The 20,618-nt window shown below is 41.3% G+C and overlaps 1 protein-coding gene across 6 annotated transcripts in view; it reads right to left on the bottom strand.

The window, feature by feature from the left end:
- The window catches only part of rbfox3a (RNA binding fox-1 homolog 3a), a 184,315-nt gene that overhangs the window by 14,217 nt on the left and 149,480 nt on the right, over positions 1–20,618 (bottom strand). For 4 of the 6 annotated variants that reach the window (XM_082545387.1, XM_082545385.1, XM_082545388.1 and 1 more), the window contains 4 exons: positions 19,045–19,084; positions 18,793–18,857; positions 12,090–12,168; positions 170–3,696 (listed from right to left, as the gene is read on the bottom strand). In XM_082545387.1, coding sequence (XP_082401513.1) covers positions 3,652–3,696; positions 12,090–12,168; positions 18,793–18,857; positions 19,045–19,084 — 229 coding nt within the window. In that variant the 3' untranslated portion in view covers positions 170–3,651. Of the gene's footprint in view, positions 1–169; positions 3,697–12,089; positions 12,169–18,792; positions 18,858–19,044; positions 19,085–20,242; positions 20,517–20,618 lie in introns of those variants that run through there. The other 2 variants (XM_082545386.1, XM_082545390.1) reach the window with 2 other exon arrangements.

Here is a 20,618-nt window from a genome sequence, read left to right as displayed (position 1 = left end):
AACCCGAAAAGGCCCCACAAGCTCATCTTTGATGATACCAGCCCAAACCAGTACTCCACCTCCACCTTGCTGGCGTCTGAGTGGGACTGGAGCTCTCTGCCCTTTACCAATCCAGCCACGGGCCCATCCATCTAGCCCATCAAGACTCACTCTCATTTCATCAGGCCATAAAACCTTAGAAAAACCAGTCTTGAGATATTTCTTGGCCCAGTCTTGACGTTTCAGCTTGTGTGTCTTGTTCAGTGGTGGTCGTCTTTCAGCCTTTCTTACCTTGGCCATGTCTCTGAGTATTGCACACCTTGTGCTTTTGGGCACTCCAGTGATGTTGCAGCTCTGAAATATGGCCAAACTGGTGGCAAGTGGCATCTTGGCAGCTGCACGCTTGACTTTTCTCAGTTCATGGGCAGTTATTTTGCGCCTTGGTTTTTCCACACGCTTCTTGCGACCCTGTTGACTATTTTGAATGAAACGCTTGATTGTTCGATGATCACGCTTCAGAAGCTTTGCAATTTTGAGACGGCTGCATCCCTCTGTAAGATATCTCACTATTTTTGACTTTTCTGAGCCTGTCAAGTCCTTCTTTTGACCCATTTTGCCAAAGGAAAGGACGTTGCCTAATAATTATGCACACCTGATATAGGGTGTTGATGTCATTAGACCACACCCCTTCTCATCACAGAGATGCACATCACCTAATATGCTTAATTGGTAGTAGGCTTTCGAGCCTATACAGCTTGGAGTAAGACAACATGCATGAAGAGGATGAAGTGGACAAAATACTCATTTGCCTAATAATTCTGCACTCCCTGTATTGGTTGTTTGTCCTAGTTAGCAGAAGAAAGTCTCTTCTCTCTAAAAACAACAGTGTGGTTTGGGTGTGCAGAGTTTCATCTGAACAAACTACAAGACTTCTGAAACAAAGTGATGAAGTGTATCAGCATTCTAGGGTCAAAGCTAAGGCATCTCTGCAACAGCTAATACTTAAAGTGGGTTGTGCAACAGTTGCAAAGAGTTAATGAAATGAAAAAAAAAAACTGTTGCAATCCCCAGACCTCGACAGAACTTAAAATACTATTGCTGGACTTTAAGAGAGCTGTCCGTTAATGAATGCCCACAAACCTCAATGAACTGAAGCAACATCATGAAGAACAGTGGGTCAAAATTCCTCCACAACAAAGTGATTTACTTGTAAAGACATACAGAAACAAAATAACCAGCTCTTGCTGCTAAAGGAGATTCTACAGGCTGTTGAATCATGGGGTGTATTTGGTTTTTCACAGGAGTCCTGGGAAAATGTTGTTGTTACATTCAACATACACACAGTAACATTGTAACTTCTTTAAGTTCTCCAGGCCTCTTACAGGACATTCAAAGCTCTTCAGTAGGTGTTTGCTGCCTTTTGTTCCATTCTCTGTCAAGATTGTCCCAGACTGCTGAAACATTGTTGAGGTTGTCTGGGTTAATCATTCCTGCTGCTGCTGATTTTCAGTCTAGTTCCTGTATAATTTGGTATATCTCAGCCTTTTCTCGCTGGTTCCTTTCTTAAAAATGGCTGCCACTGAAAAGCACCCACCCTAATTCTGACGAGCCTTCAGAGAATAGTACATGGATCAGCTGATCATTTCTCAGGTCCTGTGTCAAGCCTTTGCTTTTGCGTTGCTATTTCTGAAGGACATGACACTGTTCATCTATTATAACATTTTTTTTAGGTCTGCCATGTCTTTTTTTGTCCTCTATTTGTCCAGTTTCCTCAAATATTTCGACACACCATGTCAACATATGCTAAGATTTCAGCTAATAGCTCTTGGAAATCACCTGGTTGGCACAAAAATACAGTTTTGCGCCTGTCAAACTGTGTTATGTTTGAGTGACTTAAATGAACGGTGGTTGGAGACTGCTGTGTGACCAAAATTATTGTAAAAGTGAGTAATCAACTAACAAAATCCCAACCTTTGACATGGTTGGTTTAATGGCAGGGACCAGGTCTGAGTGCATCGAGATGGCCATGAACAGGAAAGCAGTGACAATAAGATGATATCAGTTTGCTATCAGTTTTCAGTTGAACTGGTTCAAGCAAACATTGTGATACTGCAGCAATTTACTGTAATACATTGAAAATCTGTTGCCACTTGCATCGTTGTGCTGCTGTTCCTTAGGAATCTACTGTAGTGTCATATTTTTTCTGTCTTTCTTGAAACTGTCAGCATTTTTCACAGTAAATATTAAAGTTAAGTGGCCCAGCTGGTCACATAGTGCTAAATGGATGGGAAATTTAATTCTGGCATATTAAACTGTTTGTATCTTTGTATTTGACTGAGAGTGTCTGAAGATAAAAGCACGAGACTGTGAATACTGCACATATTAATTTAACTAATCCTAACATATTATACATTTAGACATTAAATATTACATTTAATCTTACACCTTTCTATTAAGATCCTCTGTTTAGTCCAGTTCAGCTCTGCACTGAGTATGCAGTGTAAGTCAGGCTTGGCACTAAATGCTTTAAATAAATAGACAGAGCCAAAGTTTGGGCACTGTGGTCACAGCCTTCAGCCACCCACCCGAAGCCACCCCCCTCACTCTAAATACATAAATATTATCACACACACACACACAGCGGGTGCAAAAGGAGACAAGCTTTCCTGGGTTACATTTAATGCAATTTACAGTAAACTGTTTGCCAAAAAACGTTGCTTGTTTCAGTATTTGAGCCCACTAAAGCAGACTGGCTGAGGCTAGTTACAACATGTGCATCTGTCTGAATTTACAAGAGTTTTCCTCTGAATTTATCTTTGCCAGTCTGTTTGAGAAAGATTACAGTCAGTCTGAGCTGCAGTGAGACAAGACGCTTCCCATCCAGTAACCTTTATACGTGCCTCATGTCCAACAGTGGTTACCTACAGGTGGAGTCTGCAGGCTCAACTTCTGTTTACAATCAGTCACTGACAGCAAAAACACACAATCACTCAGCAGCCTAACCCTAACCCTGAGTACTGAGACTTTAAACAAACAATTTCTCTGAAAATGGTCAAGGTACAAGAACTGGACTGAAAATATGTGAAAAAGCAGCTCAAAGAAAAACTTTGAAAGGTCTTGAGAACGCCTGGAGAATTAGCTCAGGACCACTTTAAAAACCAAAAAAAAAAAGGCTGGCTCCTTGGAAGCACAACAGAAAGAAAAGAGGGATGGCTCAAGACTTTTGCACAGCAATGAACATATGGATATAGGAGTATATAGGAGTCTAGGTAAACAGATTTAAACTGGCACCAAAGGCCACTTCAAAGGAGCCGAGTCACAGGGCAAAACAAAAGTTTCTTTGAATTTCATTAAAGTCTAGTTTTTGGTCGGCTCGGTCCACATCGGCTAAAACTGTCTTTGTTCAACTTTTTCAATCCAAACATTCAAATCAACACATTGTTATTTACAACAATAAGTACAGTACATCAATAAATGACATCAGTAAATGTTTACAGTCCGTAAACAGGGAAGCAGTTTTAAGAGAATTCTTGCATGTCAGAGTTACATCTGCCACCTGGAAGCATCTTGCTGTGAGTTTTTCACGAAGGGGGTGAAAGCTGTTTTTAGCTGATTTGAGTTTTTGCTTTTTATGTCTGCGGCAAAGGAAAGGGGGGCCTGTCTCCCTCTTTTCTAGTAGGGAGTGAAGCGACTGCACCCTCCTCTGTAAAGGCTAGCCTGCAACATCAAAGATGAAAAGCTCCAATCAGTATTCAGTAAAGAATCATTATCTATCTATCTATCTATCTATCTATCTATCTATCTATCTATCTATCTATCTATCTATCTATCTATCTATCTATCTATCTGTCTGTCTGTCTGTCTATCTATCTATCTATCTATCTATCTATCTATCTATCTATCTATCTATCTATCTATCTATCTATCTATCTATCTATCTATCTATCTATCTATCTATCTGTCTGTCTGTCTGTCTGTCTATCTATCTATCTATCATCTGTCTGTCCATTTGTCTTGTTTCCCTGTTTTGTCCATAGTAAATTTGTGAAAAACATTTATATACACTGTAACTTTAAAAGGTATATTATGTGAAAAATTATATTTATTGTTTGGATTGTGATAATTGATAATTTTCTGCATTAAGCTGACAGATACACAGATTACACATTCGATTCAATTTTATTTTCATAGCTCTGAATCACAACAGCAGTTTCCTAAAGTTATGGTATAATGTAAGGTAAAAACCCTACAATAATACAAAGAAAACAGAGAAAACTCCAACAATCCTCTATGAGCAACCGCTTTGGCAACAGTGGGAAGAAAAAACTCCCTTTTACAGTTTTTCTCAGTCGCTTTGGTGCGTTTCTCAGAACACCATTAACATTTGCACAGCAGTTAGTGCATTTCCCAAAACAATTAGTGCAAACTGCAAAACCTAGTGGATAGCCTGCAAAAGCACGTCACATGCACAGAATTGATTATCCACACCTCAAAAGCAAGTATCCATGTCAATGAAACTGTCAGTGCCATCAAAATGAAAAGTCTTGACACCATCTTTATGAACAAGATAGTCAAATGGCATTGTCATGTTTCCACTATGACAGTTTATAATTTCAGTGTTTCCCATTGCAAAAACAATTGGTGACACCTGAAAATGCTGACGACAGCACTATGGCCTACCTGTACAGCCATCTGAAATGTGCAGTAAAGTCACTGTAGATGTTATGGGAGTCTTGGGAGTAACTGAGACACTGAATACGTACGTTTCACATTTCCATTGTGTAGAAATGTTTGTAATCCTACAGAATTGTGCAAAAGAAAAATATGCTACAGTCACTTGTGCACTGTAGAATACATGTAAACATAAAATCACCCATTTGGTAGAGCTGTGCACTAATGTGAACAATAAACAGCACATGTAACAGTACAGTAAATCATTCTGGTACATCCAGACGTTCCTGTCTGTCTGGCCACATATTTTCATCTACATCACAACAGATGTTATCCCTCGCAATGCAGCGAGGAAAGTATCTCCTGGAGTGGCGAATCCATCCTCTGCAGGACCCTGCTGTGATGTCGTCACATGCTGCATCCATGGCTGCTAGCAGGGCCATTTGCTCATGTGGATTTCATTTTTCTTGAGTACTCTGTCAATTGTTGAAATTGAAACAGATTCAATATTGCCAAATACCGTGTAATTCTCTATGACAGCGCTTTGTATGTCTCTCAGCTTTATTGCATTGTTTGCAATGACCAGTGCACAAATGGCTTCTTCTTGCTGTGGGGTAAAAAGGGGCCCTCTTCCGCCTCCGCGAGGTTGTCTTACAATCCTATGTGGTGCAGAGTGAACTTTTTGTGAAATTGCAAATACAGTACAGTAACATGTGATGTGTCTGAGATGGCACAGTACAGTACAGTGTATTACTGTTTGCATACCTGTTTTCCCTACGGAATGTTTGAATGATTGAACTGACAGTAGTTCTTCCAATATTGGGTTGCACCCTTCGACCAGCCTCCTCCATGGTGAGGCCGTGATTGACAACATGGTCCACAATTGTAGCCCTTATTTCATTAGGAATCCGCCTATATCTGCCTCTTCTCCCTCTTCCCCTTCCTCCCCACATCCTCACCCCTCTTCCACGGTGCTGATCTTCCATTTTGTGTAACAGAAGTGTAGAAATGGTACACACTAGCCCCTGCGCAGTTTATATATGCTTGCCAATTGGGGATTCACAGGATTCATCCATAATTGACAGTGAACAAGTTGTTTGTCATTGGTTACAACTAAACTTTCACACGCCTCCTCATGAGTGACAGCTGTAATTCACCCGAGATCAATTGTTCAATTTCGGAGACATTTCCAGGAACAATGATACAGAAAGGTATAGGATTTGCTTGACAGATGGCCAATATTTGGCATGTGATAACTAGTTCAACAATTTTGTGTGTGATGACTCAAGCAATGGATGTATGACTATTAGTTTTATTGGGAACGACTATTCAGCATCCATAGGTATGATTACTTTTGACTGACATGACATAAGCAAATGGAAATGTCAGAAAGCAGCAGGGAAATGTATGGAAGCAACTGATTCATGTCCAAAATCATTTGCAGTTTGTTCAGAGAGAGGAGAAATTGCTACTATGATGTGCACAAATGACTGAGTGTTGTGGAGGTTGAACTAATAGTTATGAGAATTTCAATTCTGATCTGAGAAACGCACCAAAGCGACTGAGAAAAACTGTAACAGGAAGCAGGTTTAGAGGGGTCAGAGATTTCTTCCTGTTCTGCTGTGACCGGCTGGGGTTACGGCATGATTACTGTATGGTCATACTTCATATATTTATTGCTGTTTGTAACATGATTTGCTGTGTAAACTCAAAAATATCAAAGTGCCAAGCAAACGCTGAGACAGTCCATGAAACATTACAGGTTTTCTCAGTCGCTTTGGTGCTTTTCTCAGCTCAGAATGAAAATTCTCAAAACCTTTAGTGCAACCTCCACAACATTTAGTCATTTGTGCACATCATAGTGTCTCCTTCCTCTGAACAAACTGCAAATGCTCTTGGACATGTATCAGTTGCTTTCATACAGTTCTCTGCTGTCGACAACAAATGAACTCTACTCTTGGATGCTGAATAGTCGTTCCCAATAAAACTAATAGTCTTCATTTCATTGCTTGAGTCTCTTACTTACAAAATTGTTGAATTAATTTTCAAATTTGATACCTTTTGTTATTATTTTCTCCTGGAAAGTCCCTGAAATTCACCAATTTCTCTCAGGTGAACTTCAGCTTTCACTGACGAGGGGATGTGGGAAGTATTAGTTGTAACCAATGACAGGCCACTTGTTCACAGTTACTCATGGATCAATCCCATGAACCCTCAATTGGCAAGCATATATGAACCGAGCAGGACATGGTGTGTACCATTTCTACAATTCTGTGACACAGAAATGGAAGGTCAGCATCGTGGAAGAGGGGTGAGGATGCAGGGAGTTTGTCCCCCCTGCATCCTCACCCCTCTTCCACGATGCTGACCCGGGGAAGAGGGAGAAGACGCCAAACACATACGCAGATCCCTAATGAAAGTAGGGCAACACTTGTTGTCCATGTTGTCAATCACGGCCTCACAATGGATGAGGCTGGTCGGAGGGTGCGACCAAATGTTGGAAGAACCACTGTGAACTCAATCGTTCAAACATTTCGTAGGGAGAACAGGTATGTATAGTACTGGACATAATATCTCATGTTTAGTGTATATTACTGTAATTTTGCTGTAATCTGCACCACGAAGGACTGAAAGACAACCTCGCAGAGGTGGAAGAGGGGCCCTTTTTACCCTGCAGCAAGAGGAAGCCATTTGTGTAACGATGACTGCAAACAATGCAAGACAGTTGAAAGAAATTCAAAGCGCTGTCATAGAGGATAACGATGTGTTTGGCAATATTGGATCTGTGTCAATTACAACAATTCACAGAGTGCTCAAGAGAAAAGAAATGTGCACGAAACAATTGTACAAAGTGCATTTGAACCCAACAGTGAAAGACTGAAGGAGATGTACGGGTAAAACACGTCTTGTATGTATACTCTAATGTTCAGCACTGTAAACTGTTTTACTCTGTGTAGTTTCATGCAGTAGAAAAGCAATTCTGTGTATATACTCACAGAACATACAAAATGCATTATGTTACACAGGAAATGTTGTTACATTTCTCTCTCTAAAGCGTGGAGCTGGAAGCCAGAGAACCACTGCACACATTCGTACGTTGATGAGGCGGGTTCAGTCTGGCCAAAGGCAGATGGCGTGGAAGAAATCACACTGGACAGAGAGCAACCACTGATGTCCCACGGAGTGAATGTTACAATGTGTGCAGCCATCTCAGACAATGGCATCCTCACCCATATTCCCCTCCATACAATACACAACATCTCCTGACTCTTTTAGACACTCTTCACTGGGACATAGTCCCTGAGAATGAGTGGGGTGGAGGCCAACTCAACAAGTATGTTGTTGTTTGGAATAATGTCACTTTTCAACACTCACACATGGTCACACAGTGGTTTGAGATGACAGAACGCTGGTTGAATATCTGCCTCCCTACTCCCCACTCCTTAATCAGATAGAGAAGTTTTTCTGTGCCTGGAGGTGGGAGGTTTATGACCAGCATTCACATGTGCAAATGGCCCTGCTAGCAGCCATGGATGCATGTGACGACATCACAGCAGAGTCATGCAGAGGGTGGAGTCGCCACTCCAGGAGATACTTTCCTCGCTGCATTGCAAGGAATTATATCTGTTGTGATGTAGATGAAAATATGTGGCCAGACAGACAGGAACATCTGGATGTGCCAGAGTGATTCATGTGTGTTCAGTTACAATGTGCACCGTTGTATTGTTCACATTTGTGCACAGCTCGACCAAAACGATGTTTCTCATGTTTATTCTAAATAAGTGACTGTAGAGTTTTCTTTGGCACAATAAAAATGTGAAACACGCGTATTCAGTGTCTTGTACTCACTTACTTCCCTAACTACAGGGATGTCAGTACAAAAAGTATATAGTGCTGTCTTGAGCATTTTCAGGTAGTGTCACCGAGTTCTGACCTTTTCTTGGAAAACACTGAGAGAATACTGAACACTCATAATGACAACATGACAAAGCTATTTGTCATGTTGTTCATCAAGATGGTGTCACGACTTCACATTTTGGTGACACTGGCAGCTTCATTGACATGAATACTTGCTTTTCAGGAATGGATTATCGATTTTGAGCAAGTGACCTGCTTTTGCAGGTTATCCACTAGGTTTTGCAGTTTGCACCAATTGTTTTGAGAAATACACTAACTGCTGTACAAATGTTAATAGTGATGTGAGAACAGCACCAAAGCGACTGAGAAAAACTGTAAACATTTGTCGTAGGCTCTGAGGTTTGTGTAATGGGCCCTGGATTCCTGTGGAAAAAGTACTTACAGCGTATATGTCAAAAATACTGAACTATGATATCACAAAAAACTATTACTGCAGGACATTTGTTCAGTAGCCTCCAATAGTTTGGATCAGATCTATTCATTCAAACTGACAACACTGTAGATTTAGTTAGAGGGGTATGGCGTTATTTTTGTGCCACTATTCTGAGCGCACGTAAAAACATTTGCATATGCAAGTGTTGCATTTTGAGGAGAAATTTATTTTGAGTGAAGAAAAGCTGAATTTGAGTGAAAAAAATTCATTGCTGCGTGCAAAAACTGTATTTCAGTGTTTGCTATTATCCACACACACACACACACACACACACAACAGCAGCCCCTCTCGCTCAGTTTTTGCATTTGCGCTCGCTCGCATGTGTTGCTCGCGCTCTCAACATTTCTGCCCGTGCACGCTCAACTCTTTCTCTACACCGTTATATACACAGAGGGGCGGAGTTTGAAATATTACTCTGTCTGTGTCACAAAATAAACTTTTAAGATATTTTCATGCGAGAATGTTTCTGTGTCAACTTCAAATATCCCCAGAAAGAGTAATATTTCAAACTCTGCCACTCTGTGTTACTCCGCCACTGCCTCGTTTGAGTTTTGGACGAAATGCATTCTGCGATATTGCATTTCGTCATTTCGAGCTGATTGGAGACCAAAACAGCCAATCAGATTTTTTTTTGTGTGTGTGGATAATAGCAAAGACAGAAATACATTTCTTGCACGTAGCAATGCATTTTGTTCATTCAAATTGAGCTTTTCTTTACTCAAAATAAATTTCTCCTCAAAATGCAACACTTGCACCTGCAATTTTTTTTTTTACGTGCGCTCAGAATAGTGGCACAAAAATAACGCCACAGAGGGGGAGCTCAGTGTGAGAGATTTATTTCTTTAAACTCATTTATAATTTTATTGTAATTTAACAGCAAGGACACAGCTGTCAAATATTGTGAATGGGTCATAAATGTGCCCTCATTAGCACTTTCCCAGTTGATCTTTGACCCACTTGTTTCTATTTTTTAATAAATTTGACACATTTATTTGGATTATTTGTCATAATTTGTCTTATAGAGTTAGGAAACAATGTATAAATCAAAACTGATGTTACCTTACTGTAAAATATTGATTCCAATGTTACTTTTTGAGTAAGTAAGGAACATTTATTTATATAGCACATTTCACAGATAAAAATCACAAAGTGCCTCACAATAAAACCAGAAATACCAACACACATAAAATAATATAAAACAGTGAAAAAATTTATCAAAAGCTCATTTGTATAAAAATGTATTTAGCTGCTTTTTTTGACCATCTTATCAGTTTAAATCTACTGTTGGCCTAATCAGAGGTTTAAAATATGCTGATGCAGGACACAAACGTCACAAAGAAGCATCGTCCTTCTGCAGTGCAGAGTAGCCTTCAAAAAGATGAGCACTGAAGAATATTTATAGTTAATGACTAATGAAGGCAAACATGAAATGCAAACACAGAGTGCTCACAACCATTTATAAAACATCATCCAACTAGTAGACAAACAAACAAACAAACAAACAAACAAACAAACAAACAAACAAACAAACAAACAAACAAACAAACACAGAGGCTCGTCTTCAGTGTTAGATACAAAACGGTAACAACCTGACAGGTGATGCTGCTCAAAACCACTTTCATCACATCTGTGAGTTTTTTCATTCATTAAGATCGATGTGATGTGCTTACAATGCAGTTAAACAAACAAACAAACAAAAACAACCCAAATAAACAGTCAAAAGTTTGAAAAAGAGCAGAAACATATCAACGTGAAGAATTCATGTCATGAAGAGATTCACACCATCATTAACAAGCTGGAGGTCAGTCACCTGCAGAAAGCTGAATAAAGACTAAAGAAAACTGAACCTGATGTCGGCCAATGCTACAAATCTCAATGCTGTCACTGTGGTGTACCCATGATTTGTCCAAGAGATCATTTTATTCTATATTTGTGGATAGAAAGCAGTATGGTTACAACAGCTTACTGCATGACAGCATTGATAAACTCGGCTTTAGCTGATGAAGCAGAAACACAGATGAAGCTCATGTTTCTATTTTTCTGACAGTATTTGAGATCTGTGTTATTCTAGATGGAGCTTGTTTGTCAGACTTCACACAGTTTCATCTGAGGAGAGAGAGTATCCTCGCTCCTTCACCAGTTTCAGACTGACATATAAAATCTGTGACACATACGTTATTATTATTATTATTATTAGTATGGTAAATAAAGAAAGGTAAAACACTTGATTTGTCTAGCTAACTAAAAGACCTGCTGACATTTCCAGTTCACTGCTTGTGCCATGTCTGTTATTTAAATTGAACATTTGCTGGATTTGAATGAAATGTCATGACTCTGGTAAACCACACACAGAGGTACTAATCCAGTCCTGCCCACAAAAATTAAAATTTTCTAAAAGAATAGAAAAAAACTTGCTCGTCAAAATGATCTCATTGTTTAATATGATCCTCTTTATGTGGAAACCACCACATAATGAGTGGATTCATTAGAATATAATATTTCCTATGTTAGATATATTATCTTGTTTGCTGTATTAGATTTTGTCTGCACTCAGTGTCTGATCTATGAGCAGCAGCAGAAACACCTGCAGCTAACAGAAGCTCACATTCAGCTTCGTGTTCTCCTCCTTTTCCCTCTCTTGTTGAAGCCTGTGCTGCGTAGTTCATACTGACTGACACAAAACAAAGAAAGTCTGGTTTTCTCCGCCTCTTTGAAGTTTGAGAGAAGCTGACTAAAGACAAAGAGACTTTCTCACCTAAGAAAGTGGCGTTCAAATAAAACAACTGATTTCTCCAAAACAAACAAAGCTGGTTCTGGTTTTCTGAAATGTGAGCCTCCAAGAGAATCAGAACTCAGTACAAACAAAAGCTTTTGTTGGAGAGCTTCTGAAACTCTTAAACCTTCATGTGAGCTATTGATGTACTGGTTTATTTGTTCATATAAATATTCACATTTTTAACGATCTCCAATAATATGTATGGTGTCATACAGTGTATTTCAAAGACAGTGTGTGAATGTTGTATCAGTCTACTGTAATATTCTAGTATGGTGCAGTAATCAGCAGTGAGGAAACAGGGAGCAGACTTACCATAGTGCCCACACTGTATGTGGCTGCAGGACCAATGGTGTGGTGATAGGGGTCTGCGGTTGCATAGACTCTGCCGTAACTACATAAAAGGAAGTAGGAAGAATCAGCTTTTATTAAAATGCAGTATAAATGTACAGTTGCTTAAGCAACTGCTGCAAAACAAAGACTATAAACATATTTGAAAGATGGAAGGTGAAAAATGAAAGTTTGATATTAACAGTATTAGCTGGGACTCTATCCTATCTCTCATGCCCGCCACCACCTGGGACGTGCTTTGTTTGCTTGTTATTCTCCCTCATCTGTCAAAGTGTTGCTCTGATGCACTTGGTTTGTTAAAATGTGACAGGAAAAGTATCTGAGCTCAAAGACACAAGCCTCAGTATAGAACGGCGTGCACGACAGTCATAGACTGAAGCACTGCATGTGTGTGCTGATTAAAGTACTCAAAGAAAAATGCTAGACCTTATAAATACCCGTCTATTTACAATGGCAATAATAAGGAATGGGTTGCAGCTTTCACTTAGCTGCATTAAGGCAGTGCTGAATCGACTCGCCGGGCCAGGTGAAACCTGGAGTTCCAACTCTCACTGGTGTTATATTGTGTACCAGTCTTTTCTGATTGGGAATTCAGTCAGAAATATTGTTAGCATTCTCAGCTTCAACTGTCAAAGAGTAATTAATAATATATTATCATATCTTGGAGCCACTTATTTTAACTGAGATCTATAATCATTTTCACTAATCAATCACACTAAAGGCTGGCAGGCCATGTAATGAAAATTATGCTTCTCTCAAAACTGATGTTTTAAACAGGAGGGCAGCATTGGATTTGTTTGATCTCCAGCATGAACGGGAAGAAAGGCTACAGAAACATGTCTGTGTGGGTTCTCAGTCATCAAGGTCATCTAATCTACAGAGCTTGAACATACCAACTGGATTTCTTTCACCTCTCATCCAAGAGGCTTCTTCATTTCTAAAAACCAGGTATGTAACCCCAGGTGAAGGTTAAGTCAGGTAAGTCATCACATGAGCCAATGAAAAGAAGGTGTGGGTATATTACCATTACTGAGAGTTACAGTTGAAACCATTGTGAAACCTTGCCCCACCCAATCATGTGAACTGAGGTCTGGTTGTAGGCGCCAAATGCCTGAGAAGGGATCTTTAGACTGTGTTGACACTGCACCACACGTGGCTGATAGATGGTGCTGTAGGCCACCCCTTCTGTTCAAAGATGGGCGTTCATAGCAGACATGGATCTTTTACTCCTCTTTCAAACCTTCTTGCATCCTTCATCTCTGAAAGAGTGACTTTTGACCTTTGATTTTTCTGAGCACTTCTTGATGCACTGCACAGCAAACACTGTGTGGCTTAGATGATTTTGGCGGTTTTGGTTGAGGGTGTGGCTTAGTCTGAGGTGCACTGGGATGCTCAAATTCTCCTGAGTTTCTCTGACAAAGCAGTTACACAAGGAATGATGATGTTGTTCAGTTTGTCATTTCTCCCTGGTTGGTGTTTCTTTTACATCAGGGATGCAAATCTTTAGGTGACGGCCAAGCAGAAACCAATCAGAATCAGAATCAGAATCAGAATACTTTATTAATCCTGAAGAAAATTATGGGTTACAGCAGGCAGCACGCTACGGCGCAAGCACACTTTCAAAGGAACCTTCTGACCAAACTTTACACAAATATCACATTGGAAAGACAAGTCAGAGAAGGTAGGCTGATAGGAAAAAACAACGAAAATACATAACATGAGGTGAGAGGAGGAGAAAAAAACTCCACTCAGACTGAGCTCGTACTGGGAGAACAGAAAAAACACCCCAGCACAAAAAGCACATGACTGTCAATACACCACAGAAACACAAGACAAGCAACAGGGGCGGGTAAAGGTGAGAGAGAGCCGGTGTAGACAAGGCATCCGGTCCTGCAGCATGTCTGCGCTGGTCCAGTCGACCGCCATCTGCCGCGGGAGGGGACAGGCATAGAAGGCGTTTGGAAAGGGAGGGGGATGAGTGTGTATCAGTGTATGTGTTCAGTTCAGCTGAGACAGTGTCCTTCACCCTGCCGGGCTAAGTAAACAGTCTTCCAGCCAACCCAGGTGGCCTTGCATGGGGGAGGAACAGTCTAAGCACAGTCGTTATCAGGGTGTTGTTGTTCAGCTCCAGCCTTGAGACCACAGCTGGCGCTGAAGTGGTAGCTGCATGAAGTGATGATGGTTTTTACTTTAGTGCGAACAACTCATGTGAATTTCAAAGCTGTTGTTCGACACTGGTCTCTCAATCTGCCGTTGGAGAGCCGCGAGCTTCTCCACGATGTTATCCAATTTTCACTCAGCGGTCTTATTCTGAGTGTTCACGGCAGCCTCGAGCTTCTCCAAGATCTTATCCGTGCTGCGTTCAATGAGCCCATTCTGAGAACTCACGCCTCGTCCTATCGTTTCAATCCCAGCGGGCAGCCTTGTGGGGGTAGGAACAGCCGATTCCGCTTTCTTTAATCTTTGATAAGCCAGGGCCAAGCCAGCTCCGATCAGCAAGAACCCTGTTATCATGGTTCCGAACAGGTAGATATCTTCAATGTCCTTGATCGACATTTTTTATTGTTTTATGTAAAGCACTTTGGTATGCCCAAGGCTTTTAAATGTGCTCTATAAATAAAGATTGTTGTTGTTGTTGTTGACAGTCCCGCCAGGCACACGACCCTCCAGTTCGTCCACCCGTCCATCGTGTATCCGGCAGGGAAAGTCCCTCCAGGACAGTCAGGCTCCCCCGATCCCCGGCTTCTCGTTGAGAAGCTGGTGTCAATTGCATTCAGGGACCAGTTGATCAAATCCATAATTCCTCTTTTAGGTTTTAGAGAACAGACTGTGAGAGAGTGTTCCAGGGAAAAGTAAAAAATAGACTAGACTAGACAAGAACACAAGAAGCTAAGCAGGGAAGATAAGGAAAGGGAGAGGAGAAAAGTGTGACCGCCTTCGCCAAGAGCCAGAAGTTGAAGGTCATAATTCTCTCTGTGAGGGAGAAGGTTTTAAGGATGGGGCTGAAGGTAAACCCCCCCAAGATGGGTATGTTGCAGGTTAGTGTTAAAATTTCCACAACAAGGGCCTTGATCACCCCACATCTGTGTTCCAGATGGTGGTGGGAGTCAAACAACAGGTACTGGTCTGTGTGTGGGTTTCCAGTAAACTTCAATGCTGAGGTTTCCATCCTCAGTGCGCACAGCACAGTCCAGAAACAGCAAACTTTTATCTTTTGTATCTTCCTTGGTGAACTGTATGTTTCTATCCACTGAGCTAACATGTTTGGTGAAAGGTTTTGATTCAGACTAAGGTGGCATCCATATATCTGTACCAGTGGCTGCGTGTTATCCTTTGGACAAAGCCAAGAGCTTTAGTTTCCATTTCCTCCATGTAAAGGTCGGCTGTAGAAACCATCGTTTCATTTAGAATATGTGGGATTGTGACTAATGGTTGGTGATAAGTTTTGATTTAGATCTGCTTTCCACAGATATAATCATTGAATTTGGAACATGCAAAGACAACAGGAAGAAGCTCTTTCTTGATCCATGGATCTCAGTCTGTGTACAAGAGGAGCAGGCGGTCGGAGCACCTGAAGGCACACAATTCAATTCAATTCAATTTTATTTATATAGCGCCAAATCACAACAAAAGTCGCCTCAAGGCGCTTCATAAAGCTCCAAGCCGGTACTGTGAGGCGTCACACGTACAGTAAGTGTGATGGGTTTCTGCACATCATAGTAGCTGAGAGTGGCTGGACTGGCTCTTTGTTAAAGCATTGAATGCATCTTGATGCTGCTTTAGCCAGCACCACTGAATGTCTTTGTGTGTTAGCTCATGAAATGGGGCTGAGAGGTCACTCTGGGAAAGAACTTTCCTAAAAAGTTGATCATCCCCAAGAAGCACCGGAGGGCTGTGACATTTTCTGGTATGAAAATCTCATTAATTGCTTTGGTCTTAGCTGGATCAGGCTTGAGGCCCTTGCTTGTGAATACATGGCCAACATAACAGACTTCCTCAAGTTGGAATTTGGACTTCAGGGCGTTCAGTCTCAGTTGGACTTCCCTCACATGCTCGAGTTCCTTTCTGAGATACTGTTCATGCTTTCATATCTCTTCCACCAATGATTATGTCGTTGACCCATTTCACTACAAAGAATTACAGCGGGTATTCCTTGCCTGCAGAGTGGGTCAAAGTGTAGCTGTGCCAGCTGTTTGAATTTCCTCACCTCCATATGCCACCAGTTTGGTTTTCTGAGTCTTCTGTTTTGTTTCAGTCGGCGGGCATGACATTACATTTGACGGCAGCTCTATTGGTTTTTCATTGATATGCACAGTGGTGAATACGTCATTCCTATGCAGAAAACAGGGATTCCCAGTGTCTATATTGACCCCATTCACAAAGAACATTTCTTCATCACTGCTGGGCGCTTGCATCTCAACGCCACCTCCACAGTTGTTGCAGTTAGTTATTGCATGTGCAGGACTCTGTTCTGATCGTGTCGCACTTATTTTGTGATGAAACTATCCACCTTTGCTGTCGTTTGGGGCTGCTATTCGAATATTTAGCTCATTTCAATTGCTTTGCTTAAGGTTAAGTCACTGTCATGCAGTAGTTGCTTTCTCATGCTGCCATGAATATATCGTATTCTTGCTCGTACACGGGCGACTTCTTGGCAATGTTTCCATTAAACATCAATGATTCTGGTCTACAGAATCCTTCCACATGGTCATTGATGTTTAATAGCCTTTGCTACGATAGCTGAACAACGTTAGCTGCTTGCTTGCTATGTCTTTAAAGGGCTGAGAAAACGTTTAGCTTACCGCTTTGTTGGCAGCTTTTTAGCACATGACCAAACCACAACTTCTGACATCATGTTTGATGTTTAGTAAAAACGCTGGGTTTATGATTGCTTATAAGCTTTTACTGTGTATGACAGTGGTGACATTACGTGCAAGCAGCTCGACTCCAGGGGTGGGAACCCGGTCCTGTGATAGACATTCCCACTGCATGCACAGTGCACTATTCACGTCGAACAGGTATGGAAACCCTCATTATTAAACAACACTAGTCACGTTCTACAGGAATCATCAAACCTGAGGAAAAACACAGGATCCTGAACTCTAAGACATTAGGAGTAATCTAATTTTCAGTTCAGTTCAGTTTTATTTATACAGTGCCAAATCACAACAACAGTTCCCGAGACACACTTTATGTTGTAGGTAAAGATCCCACAATAATAAACAAATAAGCACGGTATATGAGATTTCAGAAAGTCTTGAAAATTGTGAGCCAAAAGCCAGTCCAAGTCCAGACCTTGGACCATTTGGTGTTGTCTCTGGCAGGACCTTAAGAGATCTGTGCTCGCAAGCAATGTTGTAAAAGAGAGATAAAGGCATCCAGAAAACCATAACCATAGAAGAAGAAACATGGTCTATGCTTAGTTTTTCACAGGGCTCCATAGAATTGACCCACTGGTGTCAAGACAACCATCTCACCCTCAACGTCGCAAAGACAAAGGAGTTGATAGTGGACTTCCGGAGGTGCAGAGAAGTACACACCCCCATCACCATCAACGGCGCTGCTGTGGAGAGAGTGAGCAGCTTCCGGTTCCTTGGCGTACACCTGGCTGAGGATCTTACGTGGTCAGTACACACAAACAAAACAGTGAAGAAGGCGCAGCAGCGCCTCTTCTTTCTCAGGAGACTGAAAAGATTCGGCATGAGCCCCCGCATCCTCAGGACCTTCTATCGCTGTGCCATTGAGAGCATCCTCACTGGATGCATCACCACCTGGTATGGCAACAGCACCGCCTACAACCGCAAAGCTCTCCAGCGAGTAGTGCGGTGCTCTGAACGGATAATTGGAGGTGAGCTTCCCTCCCTCCAAGACATCTACAGGAAGCGGTGCCTGAGGAAAGCGGGGAGGATCATCAAGGACTCCAGTCACCCCAGCCATAAACTGTTCAGACTACTTCCATCAGGAAGGAGGTTCTGCAGCATCCGGTCCCGTACCAGCAGACTGAGAGACAGCTTCTTCCACCAGGCCATCAGACTGCTGAACACGTCATAGACACCTCAGCTTCACTACTGGAACTTCAACATTATGCACTCCATACTGTACAGTAATGCCACTGTTTTGCACATGTCTCAACTCTGTATATGTTATATATTTTATTTATTGTTTACTCTATTTAATCTGTAAAATATGTGTACACACACACACACACACACACACACACACACACACACACACATACACACACACACACACACACACACACACACACACACACACAGAAAAATATTTAGTATACACATCCAGAAATTTTTTTTTTGCATATACTATTATATATTGTACATATATTTATTAGTTTCAGATGTAGCCATTCGTATATTTGCCTGTTTACGTTATTGTATTTTGCACAACTCTGTTGCTTGTGAAGCTCGCACACAAGAATTTCACTCACATGTACTGTACCAATGTACCTGCACATGTGATGTGACAATAAAAGTGATTTGATTTGATTTGAATTGTATGAAAATGTTCTTTTTCATATGAGCATACAGATGATGGTATGAAAGCATACCAGATAAAGTAAGAAACAGGATAAGATGATGCGACCAGTTTTGTTCTGTGAGAACGTTTTTTCAAGAAGGCTTCAGACATGGAAGAGAAAATATCGTACCTGTCACTATAAGCAGCTGCAGCAGTACCAGCTGGCTGTGCATATCTGTAGGCTGCATATCCTCCCTGAAGAGAAACAGAACAATTTCAAATCGCTCTCATTACAGATTAGAAGAGATTATCTTCAAAATTCAACATCAAATCCAGACTACTGTCTTGGCCAGTTGGTCATTATTAGAAGAAATGCTTAAAAATCAATCTTGCAACTACACAGAAATGAAATATAAATGCATATCATTGGGCTTTGACTTACATATATTTCTGCCCCATAAAATCCATCCTGGTAGACCACACTGTTGACATAGAATATCAAATATTAAGCATATATTTAACATTGAAATATACAGAACTGACAGGGTGACGGGTTTTCATACTGAAAAATGTCCTAACTAAATGACATCATAGATGATCTGACAACATCTGGTAAACTGACATTAAAGGTAATTAGATTTCCTGATATTCTCCTCGAGCAAACAATACCTGCAAGGACTTCATTAGGATGACCGTACAGGACACGACCGCCTGTTGGGCTCTAAACAGCCTCATTTTGGTGGCATGGGCTTACAAAGAGCCTTCTTTTGAGATTCCACTTTCTGATTGCTTCACATAACTTGTGCAGATATTCATCCTCTGAAAATCACATTACAGTACATCCCAAAGTTGATTACTGGATTCAAATAGGATGGAAGCCAATGAAGTCCATTGAACTTGTCAAATATGCATTGTTGTGATTAAACTTTGATGAAGAGATGTATGCACATCATCAACAACAATCACAGGGTTTGGATTAACTGAAGGCTGAAGTAATAAATGCATGAACTAGTTTTTCAGCGTCACTCAGAGGCAGGATATTTCTAAGTTAAGAGATGTTGCACAAATGGAAGAAAGCAGTCTTACATAAAGACCATCCTGGTCTTTATGTCTTTAAGACATTGTGCAGTGCAGCACAAGCAACACATCCTGGCCCCACAGATGTAGAAAGGGCACCCAGAGAGAAGGGCCCAGAACGCAGCACAAACCAGGCACCTTGGCCCACCCCCTAAGGCGCAAGAGGACCAGCCGCAAAAGGTGCCAACCTGAAGGCAGGGAGGACACCCCAGGACCGCAGCAGCCAGCACGATGCATGGAAAAGAGAAAAGAAGGAAAAGAGAAGGAGCCAGAGAGCCAACTTGGAAAGAACTGGCAGGATCTCTCTAGATCAACACATGAAGAAGAGTCCCCTTATCTCAACATAGCAAACAACATAGGTCCCACCCCAACATAGCATACCACCCCCCACAGAGATGCCAAGGATAGCAAACCGGGCCACACACAGCAAACCTTCTGGCCACCATGGACACCATGTGTCATCCTGAAGGAGTGGATTACCTGTAGAACCTCTACATGGTCCAGGTATCGCCTTATGCTCCCAGTATCGACACTGACCGAGCCAAATACAAACTAGTAAAAAACAGAAACGATGAGAAAGGAACAAATATCGAGGGCCTGCACCTGTAAAACCACTCCTGTTTGGGGATTAACAACCCACACTGGCAGAACTGACTCTGATTAAAACTACAATTTTTGGAGCAGTGCATGTACCACACAGGTTAAATTATTTATTCAGTGGATATGACCAGCCTGCACCATTCCTCTCCTGCTGCCTTCTTGACCTTTATTTCTTCTTATGACTCCTTTATTTTACACTATTAATTTATTATTTTTCTTCTTCAGTGCCTTCATGTCCTGAAACACACACAAAAACAGTCTAGCAATTTCCTGCTCTATTAGAAGGTGTTTTTGTTTTCCACTCCCTGTTATCACATCAATGTCTTTGTATGTTAGCAA

Source organism: Aulonocara stuartgranti, assembly GCF_965226115.1.
Source record: "Aulonocara stuartgranti genome assembly, chromosome: 8".
In the NCBI taxonomy this organism is placed as follows: domain Eukaryota; kingdom Metazoa; phylum Chordata; class Actinopteri; order Cichliformes; family Cichlidae; genus Aulonocara; species Aulonocara stuartgranti.
Note: the sequence above shows the minus strand (reverse complement) of the source record. Positions and strands in the feature narration are given on the sequence as shown.